This window comes from Motacilla alba, chromosome 15 (genome assembly GCF_015832195.1).
Source record: "Motacilla alba alba isolate MOTALB_02 chromosome 15, Motacilla_alba_V1.0_pri, whole genome shotgun sequence".
Lineage (NCBI taxonomy): Eukaryota > Metazoa > Chordata > Aves > Passeriformes > Motacillidae > Motacilla > Motacilla alba.
This window is the reverse complement of record NC_052030.1, coordinates 8328169-8347753: the sequence shown is the minus strand read 5'-3', so window position 1 is coordinate 8347753 and position 19585 is coordinate 8328169. Positions and strand designations below refer to the sequence as shown.

At 39.4% G+C, this 19585-nt stretch overlaps 1 protein-coding gene across 20 annotated transcripts in view; it reads left to right on the top strand.

The window, feature by feature from the left end:
- EP400 (E1A binding protein p400) overlaps positions 1-19585 on the top strand; it is a 57278-nt gene that overhangs the window by 26041 nt on the left and 11652 nt on the right. For 9 of the 20 annotated variants that reach the window (XM_038152135.1, XM_038152125.1, XM_038152137.1 and 6 more), the window contains 29 exons: positions 839-946; positions 1438-1631; positions 1818-1995; positions 2475-2611; positions 2767-2936; positions 3366-3540; positions 3933-4069; positions 4698-4884; positions 5800-5966; positions 6842-6996; positions 7517-7759; positions 8811-8975; positions 9760-9927; positions 11125-11216; positions 11883-12181; positions 12610-12812; positions 12911-13080; positions 13292-13488; positions 13970-14081; positions 14570-14713; positions 15004-15162; positions 15396-15479; positions 16045-16176; positions 16344-16388; positions 16496-16649; positions 17106-17347; positions 17877-18050; positions 18296-18343; positions 19342-19478. In XM_038152135.1, coding sequence (XP_038008063.1) covers positions 839-946; positions 1438-1631; positions 1818-1995; positions 2475-2611; positions 2767-2936; positions 3366-3540; positions 3933-4069; positions 4698-4884; positions 5800-5966; positions 6842-6996; positions 7517-7759; positions 8811-8975; positions 9760-9927; positions 11125-11216; positions 11883-12181; positions 12610-12812; positions 12911-13080; positions 13292-13488; positions 13970-14081; positions 14570-14713; positions 15004-15162; positions 15396-15479; positions 16045-16176; positions 16344-16388; positions 16496-16649; positions 17106-17347; positions 17877-18050; positions 18296-18343; positions 19342-19478 — 4576 coding nt within the window. The remainder of the gene's footprint in view (positions 1-838; positions 947-1437; positions 1632-1817; positions 1996-2474; positions 2612-2766; positions 2937-3365; positions 3541-3932; positions 4070-4697; positions 4885-5799; positions 5967-6841; positions 6997-7516; positions 7760-8810; positions 8976-9759; positions 9928-11124; positions 11217-11882; positions 12182-12609; positions 12813-12910; positions 13081-13291; positions 13489-13969; positions 14082-14569; positions 14714-15003; positions 15163-15395; positions 15480-16044; positions 16177-16343; positions 16389-16495; positions 16650-17105; positions 17348-17876; positions 18051-18295; positions 18344-19341; positions 19479-19585) is intronic. The other 11 variants (XM_038152129.1, XM_038152138.1, XM_038152143.1 and 8 more) reach the window with 8 other exon arrangements.

Here is a 19585-nt window from a genome sequence, read left to right as displayed (position 1 = left end):
GTCTTGAGTATCCCAGAAGTGTTTTGTGACTGACTTGGTAGGTCCAAAAGGGCACTTAAGTTGACGTTGAAGGGGGGGTATAAATATTTGAAGATAAGGTGCTTTTAGGGACAGTGCTCTGGCTAGTAGCTCTCTCTCATTAGCAATGTAATTGCTATGCTGAGCTTGATGTGTGCAAAGTAGCCCACAGAGATGTGTCACTTAGCCTGGTAAAAGCAGATTTTTAGAGGCAGGCTGCCCATTGGGCCGAGCGTGCCTGGCGATGAACGCGCCGTTTGCAGATCTGTTTGTTTGGTCTGTTTGGCAGCTTGGTGGCTGCACTGAACTGGCCAGTTGGAGGGATTATAACCCTTGGCCAGTCAGCCAGGTTCCTAATGAGAATGTGTGCTGACTGATTGGCTGCTGCCAGCATGTACAGTCCTGCTTTAACAGCTCAGACAAGGGATCCTGGAGTTACAGCTCAGTTTTGAAACTCAGTTTTGAAAATTTTGAAGTCTTGCATTGTCTTCCAACCACTCAGCTGCATTTGATGCCCCTACCTTCCCAACTGGGGATTTACTGAGAGTTGTAGTGTGTGTTCGTAATACACAAAAGTATGTGTAATGTATAAAAAGCAGGGTATGAGAGCAAACTGCTTGGTGTAGTGCCACATGTTCTCTGTAATCAAGGTTATTAAATAAATATTGCCATGATTCACTTAATAATTACCTCTGAAGGTAACTTCTGATTTGAGAACTGGTTTTATGCAATTGTGAAGAATGTAATGAGATTATAATTAATAGAATCTATTGTTCCAAGTTTTGGTATTTTTAAACTTCCATCCTTTAATGACCTTCAGCTGAATTGCCTCTGGAAGATTTGGTAAAGATGTACGAAGGTGCCTTTGCAGAAAATTTTCACTGGCCCCAGCCAAAGCCTGACAGTGAAGAGGAGAGCAGTGAGGAAGGTAAATTACTCTATGTTTAGATGTAGTTGTGCTGATTTACAAGGTGAAATAAGTTGCTTGGCTCTTCAGGACTCTGGGAAAAGACATTTTGTTCTAGGAGAAAACACTTCTTGAGTGAATCACGTTTAAAATTTCTCATTTGGTGAAAAGAGGGCAGTGTTTACCTGTCCTAAAGTGAAGATGTGTGAGATTTTCAAGAACAGTACTGAGCCATAGAAAAGCCTCTCTACACTGAATTAAACAGCACACTTCAAAGGTAGCTATAATTATACCATGTTAGCCTAGCTAGTGTGAATGTCCACAACATGTACATGAACCTGAGCTTAGGCTATTTGCATTTTACCTGGACTAGTTTGAAAATCATAGAAATGCTTTTAAAAGTTAGCTGCCTCCTTTAGACCCACGTTTGAATCCTGGTTATCTCAATTCCTTTGTGTAACTGCTTCTGAAGTTTATTTTAGATACCACTGTAATTTTTCTCTCTCTCCTAGAAATGGAAGACCACTTGTCTGATAGGGAAAGTCCCCAGAAAGAAGTTGTCCTCATAGACTCCCTTCTCAGCATTGACCAGTACAAGGGCATGGACAGGTCGAGTCCTCCCAAGAAGCACATGCGAGACATAGCAGAAGTGGCTGCTGCAGCAGAGGTGTTGTTACCTAAAGGCAGCTCCAGGATAACAACAGCAGTAAGAATCCCTATTTTCTGCTACTCTGTGTGCTGATGTTTACAAAAAGGAATGATTTTTTCTTCATTAGTTTGTAGCTTTTAGCAAGTAGTTGCATTTTTTAAAATTACCTATAGAATGTTTATGCTTTATGCCACTCTCAGTGAATTTAACTCAGGAAAGAATATCAAATTATTCACATTACAGGTAAAATACAACACTCCATCACTGTTGTATGGGTCTCTCAGAGAATATCAGAAGATTGGGCTGGATTGGCTGGCAAAGCTGTACAGGAAGAATCTCAATGGCATCCTGGCAGATGAGGCAGGGCTTGGAAAAACAGTGCAAATTATTGCCTTTTTTGCCCATTTGGCATGTAATGAAGGTAAGTTCATTTGGCTAACTCTTTTAGACAGGTAACTGGGCCAGCATCGTCTTTGTGAATTGTAGACCAGGATCACTTTTTTTCCCTACTGAACTGTATCAGACTCTAGCTAATGATAGGAGTAAGATTGTGTCAGAATAACTTTCTGATATTTTGTGACATAAGGATGCTATCTAGTCAAGTATATCTGATCAACCTATTACCCTCTAGAGATTCTTCTGAATTCTTCTAAATTCTTAGTAGTACAAGCCTTACAAAGTAAGTAGTACAAAGCCTTACAAAGCCTTAGTAAGAAAAGCCTTACAAATTGTTTAATGTCCAGGAGTAGATTAGTAATTTAAATGCCTCTGTTGTTGTTGGATCTCACTTTTAATGATTAATTTAATGCAATGCACTTAAAAAATCAAGGGAGAATATAAGCCACATGCACTGTAAGGAGTCTCCTTCCAGTGTTAACTGCTGTGTTTCCCCTTCTGTAGGGAACTGGGGCCCTCACCTTGTTGTTGTCCGGAGCTGTAACATATTGAAGTGGGAGCTGGAACTGAAACGCTGGTGCCCGGGGTTAAAAATACTTCTCTACTTTGGGAGCCAAAGAGAACTTAGGGCAAAAAGACAGGTGCTGTATTTTGCATTAACTCTTACACTGTTGCCTGAGACATTTAGCCTGTATATATCTGTCTTAATATGTCTTTTCTAATGAAGAAGTTGCTGGTTGTAAGATATTTGAGAATTCTGCCTTTTCTGTCTCATCCTTTCTTTCCTTTTCCATAGGAATGGACAGAACCCAACAGCTTCAATGTGTGCATCACTTCCTACAAGCAGCTGTTCAAGGGCCACACAGCATTCATGAAAATGCGATGGAAATATTTAATAGTAGATGAGATGCAGCAAATAAAGAATATGACTGAGAAACACTGGGAGGCACTTTTCAATCTCCGCAGGTACAGAGCAGAGAATTGATTTCCTGCTGGCAGTGAGTTTTTCTCTTTTCATGTCATGCAGTTCTCTTCTTAACAGAAAACTTGATTAAAAAACCCTCTTGGCTTAGTCTGCCCAAATTCCAGGGCAATGTGCACCTATAGAAAAGTGCTCTTATTTGAAACAATTAGGACTCAGAGAAATACTTGAGATCTTTTTGTTTCCACTATCATATCAGTGTCATTCTTCTTTGCTGATATTCTGTGCTCCCAAACAGATTCCCTTGTATGTCCTGATACTCTGCAGTGAAGAAGCTATTTAGTGGTATATTCAAGATTGAAAAGATACTTTATCCTAGGTTTAATTTTATTATATCTACATAATTCTTCTGTGTATCTGACAAACATAAAGGCATAGTAATCAATCAATTAAAAATCTTCTTTTGTTCACAGCCAGCATCGTTTGCTTCTGATAGACACTCCTTTGCATAACACATTGATGGAGCTGTGGACCATGGTACATTTTTTGATTCCGGGAATTTCCAGACCTTACCTGGATTTTCCAGTAAAAGCACCTAATGAGGAGAACCAGGATTATTGCCATAAACTGGTCATCAGGTTGCACAGAGTATGTTGGAATTTTTTTTCTCATGTGTCCTACTACAGGAGTAATGCTGTTAAGGAGAGGGGGAATAAAAATATATGGCTCAGATCAGATTTTGTGTCTTTTCTTAACACTTTGTTCACTTTACACAGAAAATCCTGCTGAAAGCAGAGGGTTCTGCTACCAGAAGAGTGTGGAGATTTCTTTTAAAAATAATACAAGGATCAGATTTTCAAGCATGACATGCAGAATCTAAAGAGCAAATTAATGTCTATACAACTGTGCGCATAGCAGAATGATTATATATAACATATGCAGTTCATCACATCAAATCTGTTAGGTGTGAATAAGTTTAGCTTCCTGTTGTAAAGTCTTTGAAGTGAGATTTTTTTCCTCTCAATTCTGCAATGTTTCAGATGATTCAGCCATTCATTTTGAGGAGGTCAAAGAGGGATGTTGAGAAACAGCTCACAAAGAAGTATGAGCACGTGCTCAAGTGCCGTCTGTCCAGTCGACAAAAAGCCATGTATGAGGATGTCATATTGCAACCAGGGTAAGGGCTTGGAACAGGAAATATAAAATGCTGTCACTTCTAGTGCTTAAGCAAGGAAAGAAATGATTGTCATGTGGGGAAGTGTTTTTGTGCTTCTCTGAAATTTTGCATTATGACCTGCGAATAAAATGTGATTGCATTATGGACTGGAATTACAGCAGGTGGTGTAATTTTGTGATATTGGATGCTGATGTGATAAGCATGCATTTACCTCTGGAACCTAAGAATCCAGTTATGATGGTCAGGTCTTCTGCTGTGTTGTTCTAACATTTGTCTCTAATGAGTGGTTCTTTACTTTTTTAAAGCCCAGAGTTTTTCCTCACCACCCCCCTGCCAGTGGTAATTGATAGGTGCAGGGATGAAACAGAAACGAAGCAGGGAGAGGATGGGGAGCTAGATAGATTCTATTTGATTGTAAGGCAGCCCTGGATCCTTAAGTTTCACTTTTCCAAATTTACTTTTGGTACAGTGCTGCTTAGAATACTGCAGAAGACCTTGGTGAAATCTACTCTTGTTCTAAGACTTTTGCATAACATACTGCATTGTTCATTCTCACCTTGCTGATTTAGGGACACCTCCATAAAATCTGCACATAAATCAATGTCTTTCTGTATAATTTATGTGGTAGAACCCAGGAAGCCCTCAAAAGTGGACACTTCATCAGTGTCCTGCATGTCCTGATGCAGCTGCAGCGGATCTGTAACCACCCTGATCTGATAAATCCCCGGCTTTCAAGCTCCTCTTATGTATCAGAAACACTGGAATACAGAACAGCCTCTCTGGTGCTGCGAGCCCTGGAGAGGGATATTTGGAAGGTCAGTAGAAAAGTTAAGGGTTTTTTCCTCTCTTAGTGTCCTGGCAGAATACTGTTTTTCTGTTATATGTGATAAGTCTACCTGAAGTTTATAAATAGAAGGAATTCACTCTTCCATAACTGTGGCTACCAAGTGTGTTCTTGCTGCATCTCTTTTTTTGTCATAGTGGTTTGAACTTTTCAAGTGGTTTGTAAACAGCAATTTTTCATGAGCTACTTGGTCAAAGAGAAATTGCCTTTGCTTTTATCATGCTCATGTTTGCTGGAATTTTCCAACACTGAAGTCACTCTGGGTAGCACTGTGCTTATTTATGGCATTCTGCAATTTTTTTTTTTTGCTTTTACTAGCTGAAGGGAAAGCAAGATTTTTTCTTTTCCATGTAACAGTAAACATTCTGTTACAGTGACTAAATTAGTACCCTTCTGTCAATCCATTTGAAGTACCACTATTTCTGTTATTGTTAAACAAGTGGTCTCACTCCTTGACATGATAAAAATATTGAAGAAGTATGAGTAATGGAGCAGATGACATTTTTTGTTTAATTTTATTTCCATTCTTCATATTTTTCTACCCCTAAGTTATAGTTTGGCATTTAAGCTTGATAGTTAACCTTCAAAGAGTTCTATTTAATTCTTTGGAAACTATGATATATGAAGAATTGTTAAATATGTTTTGCTTTAATTTCCATAACTGGCTAATGATTTCAGTTCTTTTTCTTCTAATGCTTAAAATGGGACTGTCTGTTTAAGATTTGTTTCCAAAGTTTCTAGACAGTTTTGGCTAATAATAATAAATAGTTTATTTCTTAAACTTACACCATTTATTTCAAGTTAAAAAGTAATTCAGCTTTGAATGTAAAAAGGACTTAACTGTTTGGGTCATCACATAAAACAAACGGTTTTCTGAAATCCCTAGGAATCGGACCTGTCTCTTTTTGATCTCATTGGAATGGAAGACAAAATGACTCATTATGAAGCACAAATGTTGCCAAAACAGAAGGTTACTAGAAAGTTGATTGAAGAAATCTACAGCTCCCCTCCACCACCAGCGAGGCCCAACCCAGTGAAGCTCAAACCAAGCAGGTGTGTACACCTACACTCCTTCTAAGCTAGAATTACAGCAGCAGAAGGTGGTTCTGCTGCAATCTTTTCTGAGTTCTCTCTGCATCCCTCTAATGGGATTCACACAAAACCTCAGGCTTACCTTTGCATTTAATTTTTATCTTGCTTTCATGTTTACCTCTGAAAATAAGAATTCTGTTCTTTGAGGCATGCAATTCCATTTGAAGTTTGTTGATGGATTTCCCATAATCCTGACTTCAGCAGCAGATGAGCTTTGTTCTTGGACCTTGTTTATGGCAAATTGAGTGTTGTTTTGCAGAATTAACGTGAGGACAATTCAAGACTAAGTTGGGCCTGCAGTGTCAGCTGTGCTCTCACTGTTATGGCAGAGACATAGGAAGTTTTTAGCAGTACATTTTTTTAAAGTATTTTTCTTCTAGTGCAGTAGTGTTCTCAAAGTAATGTAGAACTGTTTTGCTAATGCAGGAGAGCTGCCTGATGACCTGCAGCATGTTGATGTCTCTCTGGAGATTTTATAGGAGCCCTTTTTTCCAGATATCTTCAGATATATCTTTTCCCAGATATTGACCTAGCCTCTTTAAGATGTTTTCTTGTTTTCTGTAATTCTGAAGGATCCTGCATTAAACTGGGTGGCAGTGAAAGTTTTTTTTTAACTGTATGGCAATGAAAGTTTCTTTTCTTGGATTCAGCAAAATCACTTTCTACAGTGTTCACTTAGGAAGCTTGTGAAGTGCAGAGTCTTGCCAGCTTCAGCCATCTGTAGGAAGATCAGCATCTGACATGATCAGTCTCTGTGTTCCTGGGGTGACAGAGTTCATTCCTAAAGGCCAAATTATGATCTTCCTCTAGACTTTGACTTCTCCTGCTCTTACCAGGTTGTTCCAGCCCGTTCAGTATGGTCAGAAGCCCGAGGGCAGGACTGTAGTTTTCCCGAGCACTCAAGTCCAGCGCACGGTGACCACGGCAACGGTGACTCAGCAGGGACAAGTTCGAGGCAGATCCCCCATAGCCACGGTGTCTTCAAATCAAGGTAAGGGGGTCAGTGCCACCCTGGTCACCTGCACCTCAGCGTAGACAGATACAAGTTAGTCTGTTTAATAGAACTCCTTTTCCCTCTAGCTTATTGGTCTAGAATACTAATGGCTTAAATATACCAACAGACTAATTGCCAGTAAAATTCCCCACTAGTTTCTCCAGTGTGATCTGCCAGTAAAATGCAAAACTAAGCTTTGTGTAACCTGTTAGCATATGGAGTAAATATGCCACAGTTGATATTTAAATCCTGAAGACATGTAATGTTCTGTCAAAGATGGGAATGTACAGTGCTTCTCTGTATTCATTTATCCTTTAAACGATGCTTTCCAAGTAGATAATGTTATAAAACTAGGATGGAGTAAGAGGTGTGGCTAGAATTCCCGGTGTGTAAGGACAAAGCCGTTCTTGTAGCCGTTTGATTATCCTGTTGGAAGGTTTCTTTTTAATGCAGGTTGTTTAAAAGAGCCGAGTTAAAACCTCTAACAGCTTGCACAAACAACCCTTATTGATTGCAGCTGCAGCAGCACAGTTTCAGACAACTCAGGCTTCCACCAGTGCTCCAAGACACCAGCCCGCAGCGACCTTCACCACAGCAACTAGCGCAGCCAACCCTGTGAAACCGCGGGGCCAGACCTCTGCGCCGGCCCCGCAGCCGGGCCAGCCCCAGCCACAGCCACAGCCCCCCCCGCACACCATCCAACAGAGTGTGCTGCCTCAGAGGCTCGTACTGACCTCTCAGGCCCAGGCACGGTTGCCTAGTAAGTGGCCTCCCCTTTCAAGGTTTCTCCCACCTTTGTACTACAATGAGGTTAAGTTACTAGGCACCCTAAGATGTGTACAGAATCGTTGTTTTTTTTTCACTCTTCTGATTAGCCTTGCTCAGTATGTTGCTTATGACCAAGGAAAATCGAAAATTGGATAAGAAACAATAGAATTGCTGTGGACATACATTAGCGGTGTCAACTTAATCTCCTATTTCTGCATGTTTCTTCTGCTGGCAAGACTTCCTTCAGACCAAATGTTGTAGCTCTCTCCTAATTATTCCTTTCATGTTAAACACTAATCCATCTGCTAAAGGCCTCTCTGGCGGAGAGGAGCGTCGCCACTGTTAGGCAGAGAAAAGTGATGAGGCTTTGCTTTAAGGTTGTATGTGCACTGCCTATTAGCATGTGTAGAGAGTACTGAGCACTGATGTATTAATTTTATCTCTGGGGTAATGCACTGCCTTTACAAAAGCTGAATTTTCACACCAGTATTTTCTCAATATCGTAAAACTTAATGCTGAAATGCCTCTAACCTTTCTGCATTTAAATCACAAAAAGCTTGGTCCTTGCCACTTCAAAGCTTTTTGGTTTGTCTAAATGCAGATTGCTTAAAATAAATCATGTTTCATCAGCAGATTTCAAATGTGTATTTAATGTGCCACACATAGGAATATTTTAATTTCTTCCTTAAACCTTCCTTCATGCTCTTGAAAAGGCAGTGAAAATCACTTTAATGTCTATACTTGTTCTGTTACAAAGTGTCACATGAGTTTTCAGGTAGCTCTTAACTTTTTTGCTAATGAAAGTGGTAATTTCTAAAATGTTGATGTTCTTACCCTTTAAACAATCAGCTTCTTTCCAGTTTGTCCAACAAATATAGAAAGCAATACCTGCTTAACTTTTATATGACACTTTTGATGCACTAAGTATAATTATGCATGGAAGGCGCTTCAGCACCAGTTTACTAACCAAAATGTAGAATTGTGAATATAGAAAATCTTGCCTCCCACTTTGATTTTTTAATGCCTGTTTCCCTCCTTAACAGGTGGTGAGGTAGTAAAAATAGCCCAGCTGGCTTCTATAGCAGGAGCACAAGGCAGAATTGCTCAGCCAGAGACCCCAGTGACTCTGCAGTTCCAAGGGAACAAGTTCACCTTGTCACACAGTCAACTCCGCCAGCTCACTGCAGGGCAGCCCCTGCAGCTACAAGGTACTTACTTCAACAAAGGAAATTTTCCATTATTCAGAATGCTCGTGTTTTGATATGGGCACCATGTTGCTTGTTGCTGGAGATTTTTCCATCCCCAGTGCTTTTACTGTCTTGCTCTTCTTATTTTCTGTGAGCCACGGTAGCTCTGGTTTGAAACATAAATGCCTATCAGATGGAAGACATGGTTAGTTTCTTTTTCTGTATTGTATTTGAAAAATGTTATTTCCTTTGTTTCCACACCCATGCAGTGCAGCTAAAGTAAGGTGAGGCATTATTTGATAAAAGCTCCCTGCTGAGCAGAAACGGAAGAACTGAGAACATGCTTGGTTTATTCTAAAATTGTGTAAATAATACTTCAAGATTGGCATCTGAATATTGGCCCATTTATTGCCCTTGTCTGAATGCTCTACCTACACTATATTTTGTTCTCAAATCTCCCTTGCTGGTGGTGAGTGTTGCCAAATTTAGGAGAACTGGCATATCTTCATTCTCTGTGGCCAACTAAGTACAGGGAATGTTAAATGAAGACTTTCTGTTTCATTGGATTTTGTCCAAATTCTGTATAAATACCTAGATTAGAATGATACCCCTATGACATGAAACTCCTCTTCAGCTATGAATACTTGGGTGTTTCCCTCCTTTTTGGCAGATTGGTGTAATGAACGTGTCTGGTAAAATTTAACACAGTTTGAAGCAGTAATGATCAGCTTGCAACACGAATAGATTTTGCTAGAGAACACGAATTCTTTGCCACCCTAATGTGTGTTAAAATCCTCCACTGCAGGAAGTGTTCTTCAGATTGTGTCAGCCCCTGGGCAGCAGTACCTGAGGCCTCAGGGCCCCGTGGTCATGCAGACAGTTTCCCAAGCAGGAACTGTGCAGAATGCCCTGAATGCTTTAGGAAACCAGCATCAGGCAGGTGGCCCAGCTTCCACTGCAGTCACACAGCAAGGTGGGTTCTTCAGCCTGAAGAAATGTCTCTGTCTAAATATTCAATTGCTAAAATCACATTCATATCTGACTCCCAAATTGTTGCAGATCATAATTCTGTAAGTTGAGCTCAGAAGTGGGTAAACCATGAGGCAAATCTTTGCAGTTTGTATTTGGTGTGTTCTGGAGTTTTAAGAAAATTTTAAGTGCAAACTTAGGAGAGCATGTAACATAATTATAATTTTTTTACCTGTTTTGCCTTTGGTCAATTTTTTTTTTTGGGAAGAAGTGAATTTGAAATACTTTTAAAATTTTTGCAAGGAAAAATCAAGGGTGATCAGTTTTTATACTGGCAGAGAATGTCCAGTGATTGTCTCCGTTTTTCCACATTGATTTTGCTTTTATCTAATTTCTTTCACTTTTCTAGCTTATCAAGCTACAGTTTTCTAGTTCCCTCTGCAAATGTTGCTTAGGTATTTGGTGCCTTACTGTAAATGTGATCAGTTCCTTGCTTAAAAACACAACCAAGATATTGATCAAAAATAATGGAGAAATTATGCATTTACAACAAAACAGCAGATTATTAAATGAAGATAGATATAACACTAGAAGTTAATTCCCTGAAAATAGCCATCTGCTGTAATTTTCTTGGGATATAAAAAACCATTCCTTCAAAATGGTATGATGCTCTTACGGTGTAGTTAACTGTCTGGGTAAACATCTGCTAACAGTTGAATTTACAAGAATGCTACTGAAATTCCATCATATGATTTCACCAATTTGTAGATACACTCAGTTGATGTGTTTTCTGAAAACTCTTCGATGATTTGCTCAAGATAAGTTAAAACAATCTTTTTCTGAATTAGAACATTTTCTGTTTTCTACTGTGTTCATATTAACATTTTCCAAATGTCAATGTGTATTGCACTATACATGACATTTTGAATAATGTACAAATGGAGCACAGCACTTTGCTTAGTACAAAGCAAAGTAAAATTCCATTGATCTATCTTGGAGTTTTGTGAGAACAGTTAATGTGAATATCTGTCAGAGAGCTGATGTATAACAAAGTACAAATTTGCAATACTCAATGGACATTTAGACCAAAAATTTGTCTGCAGCAATGATGTATTACAGCTATGAAGTGTCTACTTATTGAAAATAATAAAGAGACCAATTTTCAGATGAATAAGTGTATAAACACAAGGTTTATCCTCAGTTTGTATTCCAGGTAGAGCTGCAGTTACTAACTTGCCATCTGGTGACATGGGAGCAGTGTTAAAACCAGCACCTTTGCATGGACAGCCACAGGTACTCAATTTTTATTTTCTTGTGGAAACACCACTTTTCAGAATCAATAGTAAGTCTGTGTAATAGTTGAAAGCTATAATTTGCAAAGCTGGAATTAATCAGGGACTTTGATGATTATAGAGTAGGTAAACATCCCAACTTCTGTCCATGTTTCAGGTTGACAGATCTGACGCATTTGTAATCCGTAGATAAAATAATCTGGTGTATAAAGGCAGCTGATAGCTTTCTTGTGCTGTGATAGACAGGTTCTTGTAACTGTAATATATCTTAATTATATAGTAATGCATAAATAAAGAAATCCTGTGGGTATTTTGTGTTTTGAACATGATGGCAACAGGGTAAATTTTTATCGGTAAGATAACTCAAACAACTTACAAAGTGTAGGGAAACATAGAGAATATATCCAAAAGCTATGAAAATGTACCTTTAAAAAGCAAGAAGATGCCAAACTAAGGAAAATTGACTCTTTAATATGAACTGAATTCAGCTATAGTCTTCAGATTTGGTATGAAATGCATACCTTTAATAATTGCTCTAAGTAGTAATTCTACTCTAGGATCTATACTCTGATCCTGATAGTTTCATTCTAAAGAACCTCAAATCCCTCATTTATTATTACTGTGATGAGCAGCAAATGTGGTTTTCATTCACCTTCTCTTTGCAAAGGAGACGTTTGAGGAGAAGAACCGGCTCTTGAAGGAGCGCCTGGACAGGATCTTCTCCGGCAACGAGCGCCGCTGCTCGCGCGCGCCGGTGTACGGCCGGGACGTGCTGAGTGTTTGCTCCCTGGCTGGGGACACAAAGGCCTCCCAGCTGCCTTCCAGTGAGGGCAACAGCTGGAGGTGGGCTGGCTTTGTCAACTGCTGCCTTTCCACAAGTGCCTGCGGAGGCCCGAGTAACCCCTTGAGGGAAATGATCCTGGGTTTGGTTCAGCAACAGGAATCTCTGAAGGATCTTGTTAACAGGTAATGTGTGCCTCTGCCCTACAAGCCTCTACACCTCTAGTTATTTCTAAAACACTTCTCAACAAGGCTTAAAGCTTTGTTTCTGTTGATGAGCTTATTTGGTTTAGACTGGTTTATTTAGCAGTAGATGATGTGCAGCATGGAAGTAAAAATAAGTCACTTGGATCTTTATAAATAAGTGTTTTCAGTGCCTCTTTCCTAATTTGAAGCCCAAGTTCGGCTAACCTACTTAGACTTACATTCTTATGCTTTTGGATTTACTTGAATAGGTACCACTTGGACCCAACTAACAAGAGTTAAGACCCAGAGATGCAGGCAGAAGCTGGTTTAGCCAAGCCTGACTTTGACTGCTGTGCCTATGATTATTGATGATCATTTTGTGTGTAGCTTTTAAAATCAATATTGCCTTGTTTTTATGCTTTTCACAGGGCTCTCTTTGTGTTGCCAGCTGCAGTTGCTGCTCCCCCATGTTTCTATGTAGCAAATCCTCCCCCTTCATACAGTCACAGACTGAAACTCCTTAAGCACAGCCTGAGGCAGAAGGCAGCTCCACACTTGCATCAGTTGCAGCAGCTGACAACTCCTCACTTGCTGCAGTTCCCTGACCTCCGGCTGGTGCAGTATGACTCAGGTAAGGGACATTTGCTGACAAGATTTCAGTAATTTCCTCTATCACGTGAATGGAACTTCTATATAAAACCATTATTGTTTTTTCTGTTTGAATTATAGGAAAATTAGAAGCTCTTGCTGTCTTGCTTCAGAAGTTGAAATCTGAAGGGCGCCGTGTGCTGATTTTGTCACAGATGATTCTGATGCTGGACATACTGGAGTTGTTCCTGAATTTCCATTTCCTCACTTTTGTGAGGATTGATGAATATGCCAACCAGGAGCAACGGCAGGTACGTGTGCCCCTGCCACCTGCCCACTGGTACAGCAATAAGTGCTGCCCAGGCTTGTATACACTACAGCAGAGAAAGGAAATTTGCCTTGTTTTGTATTCAGTTTAAAACACTTGACGTGTTTTTATCCCTTTTTTTATAGTGAATTTGGTTTGGTATTTTATTTTGGTGTGCATTTTATTTAGTCCTTGCTTTTATTCTGTTTATGTAGGAGCTGATGAAAATTTTCAACAGAGACAAGCGCATTTTCTGTGCCATCCTCTCCTCTCACAGCCGTTCCACAGGAGTCAATCTTGTGGAGGCAGACACTGTTGTGTTCTATGACAATGATCTGAACCCAGTGATGGATGCAAAAGCTCAGGAATGGTGTGACAGAATTGGGAGATGTAAAGATATCCATATATACAGGTGATGGTGACAGTCAACATCTGCTCTTTGACATGTTTTATTGTGAGGTTAGTTCAGATAGTGCTGCCCTGGATGATCTGGAATAAAGTGGAAACAGTGCTGAAAACCACTGCCCTTCAATAAAAAAGATGCCAGAGTATCCTATGAAAAAGTGTGGGGGGGGGTTTAACACCCAGTGTAGTAAATGAATCATACCTGCATGGGTATTGTCTGTTAGTCTACATGGAATTTTTTAAGGGATCCTTTTCATTGTTGTTTTCAGTTTGTTTTTTTTTTTTAATTACATAAATTAGAAGACAGCTGTGAAGTAAAGGTGGTAGTGTGTTTTTTTCTGGGCCTGCACCATAACTAAAAAAACTCCCACATACTACCACATTTTAAACATTTAGTGGTATTCTCTAAGGACAGTTTGTCTTTTTATTTCTGAAAGCTGGTTTGGAAATGGCTTATCAGATTTCTATGGTTTTTTCCTTTTTTTTAGGCTTGTCAGTGGTAATTCTGTAGAAGAGAAACTTTTGAAAAATGGCACAAAAGACTTGATCAGAGAAGTGGCTGCTCAGGGAAATGACTATTCAATGGCCTTTTTAACACAGGTAAGTTAATATTTGGAATGCATTGAAACACCCATGTTGCAGTGTTTAATAAATTCAAGCATCTGTGTTGGAGTGTTTAATAGCAGTTTAGTGGAAATCTGTCTGGGCTAGAATTAATAAGGAGGCATCTTGGATTGCATGATTGCTTGAACTCTCAGTGTTGGGGCCACGTTCTTTCAAATATTGTCCATCTGTTTTGTTCCGTTATTTGCATAGTGATGCACAGACATCACCCATGACTTAATATACTGTGGTTTCTTCACCCTGCTGCAAAATTTTACAGAGCTTTTAAGGGTGAAGGTCTCAACAGCTTTGAAAATGTGAAATAAGTTTAATAAATGTGGATATTTAGAGAGATAGGCTTTGAATTGCTGCTCTGAAGATAGATGAGACAGTGACTGCACTGGTGAAGCCAGGCTGTCCTGTCTGGCACTCCTGATGCTCCCAAAAACTGAATGTATTTCTCTTTTTTCTTTCTATTTACCAAGCAAACAATTCAGGAATTGTTTGAGGTTCATTCTCCTATGGAGGATTCTGGATTTAGAGTGAAAGCAGAAGAATTTGTAGTACTTTCTCAAGAGCCGTCTCCAGCAGAAAATATTTCACCTAAAGTTGCAAGACCATTCATTGAGGTAATGATTAACACACACATTAAAAATACAGCTGTGCAACATTAGTATTAAACAGCTGAGTAATCCCATTTTATTCAAGTAAATTCTGTCAGTCTCTTTTTCTTGTAGTTTTATGCTCTTTTGTCGTTTGCCTTGTGACAAAACTGCCAAAAGCCCAAAGCTGAGTTTTATAATTTCTGGGACTGTTCCTCTTGCTGAAGCAGAGACTTCAGAAATTTAGTGAACTCCTTTCGAGTTTCTTTCCATATTTTTGAAGTCTTAATTATTTTTAAAATATATCTCTCTGAAAGGCCCTCAACAGCATTGAACGAGAGGATGAGGAGTCAAATGATCACATCCAAGAAACAGGATCTGAGTCAAGCATTGAACCTTTAATCTCAGAGCTCTGTGAGACAAAATACAAAGAAGAGCCCTCACAGCTGCAGGAGTTAGTTGCTGTTGTGGATCAGGTACCGTGTCTTCCCTTGAATTGCTGTCTAAAAAGTAATGTTTAGTTCAAATGTTTCAATTTCTTTGCAGTCTGACCTTAAAGCAACTTTGTTGTTTCTCCCATTAAATGGCCGGGAGATCTCCCGCTGATTTAAAATGTTAAGATGAGTTTGAAGGAGAGCTTTGATACTTCATGTAATGTTTCTTTTATTACCCTCAAAGTAACATTTTTCCCCTTTGATACTTCCCTCAGCTGACTCCAATTGAGAAGTATGCTTTGAATTATCTGGAGCTCTTCCACGGTTCAGTTGATGACAATGAGCCACGGCTGAGTGAGGTAAAACAAATCTTTCTTTGCCATGTTATTCTGTCACAGAACAACATTTATTATATTTTCAATATGAAATGGAAGTTTCTTCAGTGATGTGGAATATATTGTAGGCACGTCTGTGATCTTCTCTTGCTATACCTTATGAACAGCATAATGCCTTCCAGAGAGCTCATTATTTTGGGATTCTCTGGTTTAAGCAGGTGTCAGTTCTTAATTTCTTTTTTATAAAATGGGAATTGCTTTCAGCCCGGCTCAGCAAATATTTGTTGTACTCCATTGATAGCAGGGGAAAAAATTTCATTAATTTTAGTGAGCCTGTGTTCTGGTTGTCTTCATTGTTTAACTGAAATTCTTTGATTGCTTTATATTGATGGGTTTTAAAACCCTCCACAAAGACCAAAAAAATATCTTCTAAATGCTTGTGAAAGTATGTGTTAAGAAATTGCTATAAGATTCCTGTGCCTGAAAATGTCAAAGTTTAAGGCATTTATGCATAAAATTGCAAATTGATTATTTCTAATCCAGTGCCTGTTACAGGATAAAGTTTCTAAGCAGTCTGACTTTAATCTAGATGGAACTGAAAACTGCAAAGAAAGCCTGGGAAATCCAGCATATGAAGGAGTTAAAGGAAAGAGAGCAAAAAATGCTTTGGGAAGATGAAGAGGAACTTCTCACCTACACTCGGGAGGATGCGTACAACAAAGTAATTGCTGTTTAGTCTTGTTTTTTCTAAGTAGTTATTTCTTAACAGTTAGTCTGAGAATACCTTTACCCTTCAGGTTGCAGTTGGATCATTTGAATTATGTTCTCTTTTTGCTTAAGATAATTCTTTTTGCTTAAGATAATTTGATAATTCTCTTATTTGTGTAGGAATATGTCTATGAAGGTCCAGATGGACAAACTGAAATTATGCCAGTAAGTAAAAGTAACACCAGGCAGCCTAAACAGGCTTTTTATTTTATGAAACATTAAGATCAGTGGAGAGTTAACATTGCAGTAATTACAGACTTTATTCTGTGCAGCTCTGGACTCCTCCTACTCCACCTCAGGATGACAATGATATCTACATAGATTCTGTTATGTGCCTGATGTATGATACCACCCCTATTCCAGAGTCAAAATTGCCTCCAGTGTACGTCAGGAAGGAGCGTAAACGACACAAAACAGATCTCTCTGGTGAGTGTGTGCTCAAAACTGTTCTGAGATTTATTGCTGAAATTTCAAAAAATCAGAGGGGTTTTCATACCTCCTATATATTCAGAATGCATTGAAACAAGCATCTGTGTTGGACTGGTCCTGTAAAGATCAAGTTTGTGTGTTTTGAAGGGATGAAAATTCTTGTATCACCATGGCCTTGAAGCAGTGGAATCACTGGAAGGCTCAGTTCTTATGGCATGTTTTCTCTTTAGACATTAAAGTCTTCTTGAAAGGATAGTTTTAGAAAGCAGACATTCTACTTTGTCAGCTTGGACAGGGCTGGTCTTACTTTATAACAGGCTCTGTTTAGTTCCTGGCTGTGCTTTTCAGAGGCAGTAGGGAATACTCTGTACAAGTATGAGCATTTTGCATTCTGTAGGCAGAGGAATCAAAGAATGACAGTATCTACCAATAATGCTTTATGTTTTGTCTTAGCAGCAGGTAGAAAGAAGAAGCAACGTCATGGGGAGACAGTTATCCCACCTCGTTCACTCTTTGATCGAGCAACTCCAGGAATGTTGAAAATGCGCCGCGAGGGCAAAGAGCAAAAGAAGAACATCTTGTTGAAACAACAGACACAGTTCGCAAAGCCTTTGCCAACTCTTGTCAAACCAGCTACTGAGGTTGGACAGGATAATCCAGAGTGGTTGATCAGCGAAGACTGGGCACTTCTGCAGGTCAGATGATACCTGCAGCTTCTGTTTTTGTTGTGTTTTTATTCCTGCACTTTATCTCTTCAAGGTTGTTTCTATTTCTTAATGGCAATTTGCTGTCATAACTTGGAACAGCTTGCCTGTCATTTGTGCTCCTCTAAGGAGAAATTAAAGGCTAAAGTACAAAATGTATGATTAAGCCCTATTGTTGTTTTAGAAACCACTTACTGTTATTCAGAGTAGTTGTGCTGGCTGGACACTGGATAATGCAGCTAAGGTTCTTCCCACCTTTGAGGGGAGAGCAGCATTTGAATAGCAGCTCTCTGTCCCTCTCATACCAATCTCCCACCGTTTCCCTGCACATCAGTCAGCATTAAAGCACTGCCCTGTTGGGTGAGTTTGCCTGTTTATTCTCTGTGGCTGTAGCTGAACACAGAGCCTTGGCCCTGAGCTGTCCCACTGCGGTAACGGTGTGTGGGCGCACGCAGGTAAGGGAAGGTTTGGAAGATGGCAACGATGTCTCCTGATGCATTTGTACCTTTCTGTGTTGCAGGCAGTGAAGCAGCTGCTGGAGCTTCCTTTAAACCTTGCTGTTGTGTCGCCAGCACACACTCCCAACTGGGACCTGGTCAGTGATGTTGTTAACTCCTGCAGCAGAGTCTATCGCTCGCCCAAGCAGTGCCGCAACCGATACGAGAATGTCATAATCCCAAGGGAGGAAGGAAAGGTGAGCTCACCTGGAGTGATGCGTCTTTTTTTTTACCTTAAGTTGTAGAGCTTTTTTTCCTTAACTCCATAAACACTTGTTTTTTGTTAAACGTTTCAACAGTGTAAATAAATAACTTTTAAAAGATCTTTTTAAATTATTCTCATCAGGATTTCCACTTATTTTATGTGATTTCTTTGAAAAGAAAAAGCACCTGAACAAAATCTTCCACAAAAGATCATCTAACTTTCCTTCTTATTTTACAGCTAATGTACGAAGCTAATCCTAAAAAGAAGACAAAAAGTATTTATAAGGTGTGCATTGGTATTCTTTCAAAATCAAATCTAGACACTGTGGTATTTAGCAGCAATGGAGGTGGGCAGATAATTCATATGAGATCCATGTTGAGTGTTACTTGAGTTCTGAAACATCAATTAAAATTCCAAATTTATTTTTCCTTTCTTTGTTGATACAGTGGATTGACACCAGACTTCAGCTTTTGGATTTGATAGATAAATTTTAGATCATGCAAGAAGTTTGTGATTTCACTTAAACTGTAGTTGGCATTTTTCCACCATGTATCTTATCCTGATGGTATTTAAGATCTGTAAGAATGAACTTCATGCTAGAGTCTAAGTGGATTACAAATACATAGTGAATTTGATGCCTGAAACACATTTTAGTAAATAAGGATGATAGGACACTACAGAAACAAAACCAAATTCCGTGACTGTGAACACCTTCTTCCAAACCACACAGCAATTTAGTCACAGAGTTGGGTGGAGAATCCAGAACTTCTGGCTGTAGTCCCATTCTCTGGCTGCTAAGGAGGTTTGTCCCTGGCAGTTTCTGCTTAGGAGAAGCCAAATGTTAGACTGGCATGGTGTGTGGATGTTAACCTAGCTTTGTTGGGAGAGCAGTGCAGTGATGGTTTTGTTTTATTATCTTACGTGTGCGCTATGCATAACTATAAACTAATGGGCTCTTGGTTTGGGTAATGAATTAAACTTGCAAAATCTAAACTAAAGCAAAGATTCTTTCTCAAATTAGAGTTTGCCATTTTGTATGTCCCCAAGTGCTGATGCCAGTGTGACCGTGAGAACTGCTCCTTATTTTGCTCTTTCTTTATATATTTCCCATAGAGTTTTGTGTGACAGTAAGTTATCAGTGACACGAGGCAGGAACCAGTCTGTGATAGATATGTTGGAGAGTGTTTTTAAATAATCTACGAGCGCGCCTTGTGTTTAAACATAGACAAAATGCCCTGCTGGGTGAGTTTGCAATTGAAAGTTGCTTTGTTTTCTTTTTTTAGACTAAAAACAGTCGCCCACTTCGTACCAATCAGATCTATGCTCAAGATGAGGGTGCAACCCACACACAGCTTTATACTAATCATTTTGAGATGATGAAAATGATTGCAGGGAAACGAAGTCCACCTATCAAACCTCTGTAAGTTTACCTGGGATCATTGATCTCCTGTCACCACAGATCTCCTGGAAACTGTGTTTTGAATGGCTCTCAAAGCCCAGAGTTATTCTGCACTCTGTTTCTCTGTT